The 8775-nt window shown below is 41.2% G+C and overlaps 1 protein-coding gene across 1 annotated transcript; it reads left to right on the top strand.

Moving 5' to 3' along the window:
* The first annotated feature begins 4408 nt into the window (after positions 1–4408).
* On the top strand, positions 4409–7318 carry LOC121436914 (thymosin beta-15A-like). Its single transcript, XM_041636814.1, has 3 exons — positions 4409–4486; positions 6008–6112; positions 7171–7318. The coding sequence occupies exons 2-3, from the start codon at positions 6013–6015 to the stop codon at positions 7206–7208; spliced, it is 138 nt and encodes a 45-aa protein (XP_041492748.1). The 5' UTR covers positions 4409–4486; positions 6008–6012; the 3' UTR covers positions 7209–7318.
* The last annotated feature ends 1457 nt before the right edge of the window (positions 7319–8775 follow it).

The following is an 8775-nucleotide window of genomic DNA, read 5'->3' as shown; positions in this document are numbered from 1 at the left end:
TATCATATATATTATATATTAGATATCGCACATATATGATATATTATGTCATACATCATATACGATAGGTATTATATCATATATCATGCTATATACTATATATTATATGTTGTGTATCATATACTATATGGTATATTATATATTGTATAGTATGCTTTTATATATTATTTATATAATACTATGTATATTATATATTATATAGCATATATTATAATATATACTATATTATATATTACATAAATTGTATATTATATGTTCTATATTCTATATTATGTATTATATTGTATATTATATATTATATGTTATACATTGTGTATTATATTATATTATATATAACTATAATATAAGTATATTATATTAAGTATACTTAAGTATATCATATTATACTTATTAGTCTAGTGTGGGATGTCTTAGCCAGATGCCAGGTTTGTGTTCAAGTAAATCCAAAACAGAGAGCCCATAGCTACGAAGGGGTCTGAATGAGAGATCAACACCCAAGAGATGGGAAAACTAAGTTCACCAAGATCTGTCCTTCCAGGGGAAAATACAAATATTTCCTAGTCTTATCTTTTTCCAAGTGGTTAGAAGCATTCCCCACCTGGACTGAAGCTGTTCAAATAGTAGCATAAAAAGTTCTTCCAGGAACTGGCCCCCTGATATGCCCTACCCCTAGCCATGGGGTCTGACAATGGTCTGAATTTTATAGTCAAAACCTCAGTTAATAGCTAAAGCTAAAAACTGATTTGTATATTGACTACAGATTTATGGTCAGGTAAAAAGAATAAACAGGGCGTCAAAATAAACTCTAACAAATCTCTCATTAGAGTCCATCAAAGGATGGATTTTATTTGCTTTGATTTGGGCCACTGCAGCCCATATAGGAGAGATTTGCCCCCATAAGAAAATGTTAGGAAGACCTCCCCCACTGCTTCCCAGGCTCAGAGAGCAGCAGTTGGCAGAACTCTCTAACCACTCCTTCCTCAAGTCACTACAGGCCCTCCAGTCCTCCATAAAGGCTATGCATTGACTACCCGAGAGACCTAGGCAAACTCAGATCCATCACCTGTTTCCCCTTGTTTCTGGTGAGACAGTCTGTGTCTAGCAGGTATCCAAAGAAGCACTTAAATCTATACATAGTGATTCTCTCCACTGCTATAGCTATGAAGGTAGCTGGTATTACACCAAGGGTCCACCACACCCAGGTCAAAATGTGGAAGCCACGGATGTCACTGTCAAATGGACTGCCTCCTGAACTATGGACCCATTAAAATTAAGGTTTCATCAGGCCACAGGCCTTTCCACTCCCTGCCTCTCTAACTCTTCCTGAGTCTTATGTTTGGTCCTATGGATATGAATATAGGGTCATGATCCAAACTCACCACCCACAGACGTGGACCTGGGAACTGAAGAAGACAGATATAGGTAGGAGATAGCTAATGTGGCCACAGACCAGCAACCCATATCCCATCTTGACCATCGCTCACTGATACCCACTTCTAGTGTCTAGTTGTATTGGGGAGATAGGTGGGAGTATGTCTTTTGAGATAAGGATACAGAGTTATAATTCTCTTCATGCTGGGCAGCTGGACCCCTTAGTTGCCAGGAACAAGGGAGTTTCCATCGCAAAAATTGTCATTGTGAAACAGGATTCCTAAAACAATCCTTTAAACGATTCTGGGTCTTTGGGAAACAGGGATAACCTGAGGGGACCTGACTTTATGCCGCAGGAAGGGACCTATGAATACATTTAAACTACTCCTCGAGGTCCCCAGGCCTTTGGGTCCTAACAAAGATCTCTCCATGCCAGGCCCAGGCCAACTCACCCCTGCAAAGCAGTTAACACATCCAGAGCCACTGCCCAGGAAGACCATCCCCACTGTCCTAGTAGCTGAGTGACCCCATCCCTCTTTTCTACTCTTGACAATGTCTGCCACTTAGTTACTCATTTCCAGCCAGAAAAGGCCTTGATTGCTGGGTATGCTTAAACACCTGTTCCCTGTACTACAAACAGATAGGAACTAACCAGACTGTCAGCCATTGACAGACAAAACTCACTGGGATTGGGGCACCCCAAATTAGCATTAGAGGACTTAACCTGGGCACTTCTCTTATCCCGATGCCTGCTATTCTGCCTTATGGGTTAATTCATCTGGATAACAATGATAGTACTGAGTCCCTGATACTACTTGATGTATGTATGCATGTACTGTTTGACTAAACGTGCCTCTTCTGATACATTCCAAACAAAGTAGACAGGTTGATTAGGACCTACAGATACTAAATTTCCATTTCTGAATTAAAACAACAGTTAGATCCCTTTACAGAAATGCTCTTGCAAAGGAGACTATGCATGACTTTGGGAGAAACTTGTTGTTTCTTTGTTATTTGATCAGGAGTAGTTGGAGAAATTCTTGCCATGGTCGGGGAAAACCTCCAAAAGAAAGAGACAAAGACATAAATAATTGGTACCAGTCTCTGCTCTCTTGGTCCCCCTGGCTAACTACTCTGCTATCAGCACCGGCTGGGCCTTTAATTCTCACTCTGATTAGATGAACTGTGGGCCCTGCATCTTAAACTATAAGGCCAGTTATGTATCAGTTCAGTAAAATTAATGGTCCTTGGGTCTAACTACCTCTTTATATAGCAGGGTAAGTCCACGACTTGACTCATTCACGAAGACCAGTGGGGGACATAACAGGGCCCCAGAACGTAGCATGCCCCCAGACCTTAGCACAGCTGACTCCATGGTGGAAGTATATTCAGGCTGTGAAACTCAGCAGGTTACAGCACCATCTGCCAACACTATAACAAAGACCTACTCCAGCAAGGTCCACAGTTCTGAGAACATCTCTAAATGTACTAATCTTGCCTTTTGGCTTCTATAGCTCTGCTTTTGGCTAACTGTTCTTGTTAACTGAAGTATGCCAACCCAAGACTGGATTTTCTGCTTAAAAGCTCACCCTGAGAAAGGCTTAGTGCTACACCGGGATCCTGGACACCCATTGTAGTTGCCGGTGGCTAGCAAAGGCTTTCTATAGGCTTAAACTCTTGTCTGAGTAGTTTCCCCGTGGATACTCCACAACAGTAACTATCACATTTTCACTGTTCTCTCCCAGTAGATACTGGGGGAGGGTGTTGTCCAAAAGTTGTGCTTTACCTCTTATTAGTAGAATTAATTACTGGTGTTGTCTTTTCTGTTGGTTGAGACATTCATACTCGTGTATGATGCTTTGAACAAGGATGCCACCCCATTCTCTCCCTTCCAATTCATCTTCTATCCCAAATTACAATTCCCTCCCTACTTCATGTATTTTCCTCTTTAAAAACAAATAAAAAACCCCAAGGGTTCCATTTAGTGCTGTCAGTACATACATGGGAGTAGGGCCATCTCCTGGAACATCGGTAGCCCCTCAGGAGCCTCATGTTTGAAGAAAGCTGGCTCTCCCTCTCCCAACATCAGCTGTCAGGAGTTCTCGGCCAGGGCAGGAATTCTTGACCTCCTTCCCTCTCCATGCTGGTATTTTGTCTGATTTAATCGTGTTCAGGTTATGTACACATAATCACAGCTACTGTCAGCTCATATGGTACAGTTGCCCCGCTGTGTTCAGAAAACAGTTCCACTGTACGAATCCACCGACTCTGTATCTTCAAATCTTTCCGCCCCTTCCTGAGACAATTCCTGAGCCTTGGGAGGAAGTGACTTCAGTCTACATAGGTTTTCATCTTCTGCCTCTTATGGGCCAAGCAAAGTGAAAAGTTGTGTCAGATTCTCTTGTGATTATACCGTACTAATTATTCTCATGTTCAGTGGTACAAAAAGTCTAAAATGTCACATGCTTAAGTAGGAAATGTTCAGTAGTGAGTGGCCCTGAACCACTGGCCCTCACATGGGCACTATCAGCAGGCCAAGGATCAGAAGAGAGGTCACTGAGCATAGTTTCAAAACCACTCACTGGTCATCAAAGTATAGTCCCTTCCAAAGGCTATAAAAAGCCAAGAATGCAGGGTACAACTCATTCAACTTGACCCTCAAAGTCCAGGTATTAAAATTTAACTGGATAAGATGTAGCTGTTTAATGTCAGGCTCCTAAACCGACTGCAGAATGAATGTATTTGTGAAGAAGGAATCACGGATCTCAGGCTAAAGCTGTAGAAGAGGAAGGGAACTGAACTTTGCCCACAATTCGCCCCTCAGCCATCAGATTTCTTCCATCAAACCTTGTTATTGCAGGTATGCTGAGGCACTAAATTGAACAGTGATGGCCACCCAGAAAACTAGACCTTGGGAGTGGGCGTGGCAAGTCAGGACTTGCTATCCTGTGTAGGGTTTAGGTCAGAAACAGCTGTCCAATCATAAAGGTGGGCGGGGTCGAGGGGTGGGACCTATTACAGAGTTTTTAAACTCGGGGCTGCAGTGAGGAGCACCAAACTGGTCTCCTCGCTGCGGACTTACTTGCTGTCCTGACAGGAGTCTTGGAGCCATCAGGTAAAAACCAGTGGCCCCGTGGGGCCAATGCGCTGGCAACTGCTGGCGCGTGCGCTAGCGCTAGCGCTTTCGCGCTTTCAGGTGGACCGGGTTCTGTCTGCGTATCCGAGTTCGCGGAGGCTTTGTTTCTGGCAAATTCAGGGCGCAGTCCTCGGGGGTTCTCACTTTGGGAGGACCAGGGGGTCTGAGCTGCTCCGAGGAGGTACTGAAGGCTGGGAAGAGAGTTGGAGTGGGTGGGAAACGGCCTTCTAGATTTGGCTTTCGCCCCTCTGTCCCTTAAGCTGGGCACTGGGCAGTGACAAGTTATTTGTAGATGACACAGTTCAGACAGATGCCTCTTCCCCGCCATGCAGTTACAAATCTATGAATCCCAAGTTTCCCCAGCTTTGAGATGACTGCTATTCACCTGGTAAAGGAGGGCCTGAGGATACCCTTTACTGAAAGGGTTTGAGAGGTGGAAGCTTCAGAGCTGGGGTGGGGTGGGGTGGGGTGGAGTGGAGGGCTCTCTGGTCTACCCTGGTCACTAGATTGTGTCCTAGCCCTGCTAAGATAGAACCAGGCCCTGGCTGAAGAGCTCTGCCTTCTTATCTTTGGAACTAGGACTCAGCTGTATTTGGCATTCCTCATTCTACTAAAGGTTTTGAGTCTTGATCATAAATAGCGACTTTTCTTTTTTCTTTTACACACTCTCTAATGTTACAAGAAGGTATTATGAGACTTGTAATTGGCAATGACTAGGTTAATCCCTTCCCTGTCTTATTGCAGTGTTCTAATACACTGACTTTGGACATTCAATAGAAATTAGTACAGTGTTGTGTGCCTCTCTTTTAGTGTGTGATGCTCACCATCATTCCCAAATCCCCTAAAAGAAGCTGACTGGAAAGTGAAGATGCTCATAGTCTCATTTTACCTGTGCTGGGATTTTAAAAGTCAGGCTTTTGGGATAAAACTGGACTCTCTGAACATAGCAGACAATGAGGACTACTGAGAACTCAAGAACAATGGCAATGTGTTTCTGATCCTACTGCACGCACTGGCTTTGTGGGAGCCTAGGCAGTTTGGATGCTCAACTTACTAGACCTGGATGGAGGTGGAGGTGGAAGTTCCTTGGACTTCCCACAGGACAGGGAACCCTGATTGCTTTTCGGGCTGGGGGGGGGGGGGACTCAATTGCGGGAGGGGGAGGGAGGGAAATGGGAGGCGGTGGCGGGGAAGAGACAGAAATCTTTAATAAATAAATAAATTTTAAAAAAGTCAGGCTTTTATTTTCCCCTGGGTTTCTAGAGTATCTTAGTTTCTGGAGCATCTTCATCTGCTGTCATTTGCTGCCACCAGAAATGGACTAAATCTTTGCCATCAGAGTACCCTACGAAAACATGACTTTCTAAGGCTGGCTGTTTCCTTGTTGAAAACCAACATACAATGTATTCATTGATATTTTGAATTTGTATGAAGTTTTAATTGTTATTCCTAATGATCATAGTTCTAGCAGGTAACGTTTTGTTGTTGTTCTTCTTTCAGTCAAAATGGGTGACAAACTGGACATGTCGGAAGTTGAAAAATTTGACAAATCAAAACTGAAAAAAACAATTACTGAAGAAAAAAATACACTTCCATCGAAGGAAAGTAAGTCATGGAGGTTTCTAGTGGAGAGGAACAATGGTGAAAGTTAGCATAGTCAGTTAACAAACCTATGCTCTATTAAATTTTCCACAAAGTAAATGATAATAATTAGTGTCCTATTATACTTAACAGTTTAAAATAACCAACAGCTGATTTTGTTATTTGGGATATGTAAGTGTTCCTGTATTAATAGGAACCAGTAGCAATAATAGTAGTAATAGGCACCAGTAGTATAAAGAAAAAAAAGTAATTTCTTGTTGAAAATTACAAAATTCACATTAAAATCAATCTTGGAATCTTTGACTAATCACTAGGGAAAACCCTATGTGTTCTTTTAATCACGCATCTTCCGATTTGAGCCTGAGATCTTGTCCCACTAATGAATTCTGCAGATGCTGCTCTTCTGATCTGTTCTGCTTAAAGACAAATAAAATGGACTAAATTCAGATCTTGAATATACTTGATGCTCCCAGACTCAGGGGATAATTGTTACTCCTAGACTCAGGGGATCATTGTTACATCTTACTGGAGAACTTCAAAAAAAATTTCACAAATGCTGTGCTATGCTTTTTGTTACACCAACATTGTTTGAGAGTTCCAAAACTAGATGAAACTGTTTTAAAGTTTCTTTATTGTATTTTGATAGATGTATTGGAAGGAAATGCTTCATTTACCTTTTTGTCTCAAATAATGGCAACTGTATAAATCAAATGGAATGTAAAACCCAGAGTTTAAGTAGATATTAAATCTTAATATCAATTTAATATTAAACTTTAATAGGTATTAAAATGGTTGATGTGTACTCTCCCATCACTTTGTGAGGCTTTGTGGGTGGTACCTTGGTATTCTGAATTTAAAGCATTATGATAACCATTTAAAGAATCAGCAGAGATTCTTTTTAATGGTGCTGGGTTTCAAACCCCAGTTCTTAGTTCACGCTAGGCATGCACTGTACTACTGAGCTCCACCACACAGTCTGGCAACAAGGAACCCTAGGAAGAAACTAAACATATTAGAAAAAGTCTCTCCTAACAATAATTTGATGTTTCTTTTTTCCCTAGCTATTCAGAAGGAGAAAGATGATATTAAAACATCATAAAATGAAGACCTCCTTTCAAGACCTACTCCAACCATGCCTGATAGTAAGGGTTTTAGGATTGTAGAGATTTTAGGCAGTGACTCATGGAGTCTCACCTCTACTGCCTTGGATGAAAGGTCACCATTTGCCAATGATCATTAAACTTGGTTGTAAACTGCCCACTGGTGTGCAAATGTGGTTTTTCACTTGCTACAAGACAAGCTGATTTTAACCTAGAGTGGGGCCCTCAAATGCTTCATCATCTTTGTGAAGGTGTACTCACAACTATTTGCAGCTCCTCAAGTTTATCTTCATTTCTAATGTAACAAATATAACCACGAACTTCCTATGGTACATTCATGAAATTACACAAGGGTACTTTTTCAATTAAAAATAAATGAAGGGAAACCTCTTGAGCAGATTACACATATGTGAAGTTTAAGGTGGTAATGAGAACTAATGCCCTTATTTGGGAATGAAGAAATGGAACCATAGAACCTAAAAAGATCTGTATAGGATGTGAAAAGGTAGCCCTGCTTTCTTGAAAGTGTTTTTTTTTTCTCACCTTAATGGAAACACCCAAACCTGGAGCTGGATGGGGAGGTGGCAGAAAATACTTGCTAAAACACACCATATTAAAGACAACAGGGTCTTCTACTGAGATATTTAATATCTGTTGATGACTTGTATTACTTATTCTCTGTTCTGGTCCTTGCATTGAATAGGGTTTACTTTCTTGCGAACCGAGCATTTTCATCATTAGTGACATAAGTGCTACTGACTTAAATGTGTTCTCCTAGTTCGTATGCATATATCTCAGCTCCCAATATACTTATACATGGTGGTAGGATCTTTTAAGGGTAGTTAAAGTTAAGTAAGGTTCTAAGAGTGAAGCCTTATAAAAAGAGGGAGTGGGGAAAGAAGGCAGGACACATACACACGCACATACAGACAGAGAGAGAGAGATCTTGGAAGGATGCTGTGTCTAAAGGTGCCTATACAACTGAAATGCACGTGTTCTGCATTCAATCCTGCTGGACCTTGGTCTGTTTGGACTTGTGACATCCAGACCTGTGAGGCTTTACATTTCAGTTATCTAGACCACCTAGTCTGCAGTGATTTTGTTAGAGCAGCTTGAACTGACTACTATACCTAGGAAAACACGTAAACAACCATGCCTCAATCCTTACCTTTAATACCTTTACTGCTTTAAATGTATAAAGCTAACCACCTAAATATCACCAAGTAGAGATGTCCGCCACTCAGGATAACTGGCCAGCATGTTATCCTAATTTACATATCTTCTTTTTAAAAGGTTACCTATTTGTGACCTAACATGTTAATCTGCTTTATCCTTTCGAGGGGCTTATATCATTAAATAACAATTGTGGTCACAAGAACTAGAAGTGATTTTGTGTGTTATCATAAAATTCCCCAAGTTTCAGTCAGTCATGACCAGAAGAGTATGGCAGAGGTGCTGGGCCTCTTTGATTTTTCCTTGATTCCTTTTATTGTTAGGAATTTTTCCTAATGCGAGCTCTCTGCCGACACAAAATTCCAATCAAGCCAAATCAAAATAATCCAAATT

The sequence above is a fragment of the Microtus oregoni genome, unplaced genomic scaffold (genome assembly GCF_018167655.1).
Source record: "Microtus oregoni isolate MIOR12 unplaced genomic scaffold, Mior012 000050F_006, whole genome shotgun sequence".
In the NCBI taxonomy this organism is placed as follows: domain Eukaryota; kingdom Metazoa; phylum Chordata; class Mammalia; order Rodentia; family Cricetidae; genus Microtus; species Microtus oregoni.
Note: the sequence above shows the minus strand (reverse complement) of the source record. Positions and strands in the feature narration are given on the sequence as shown.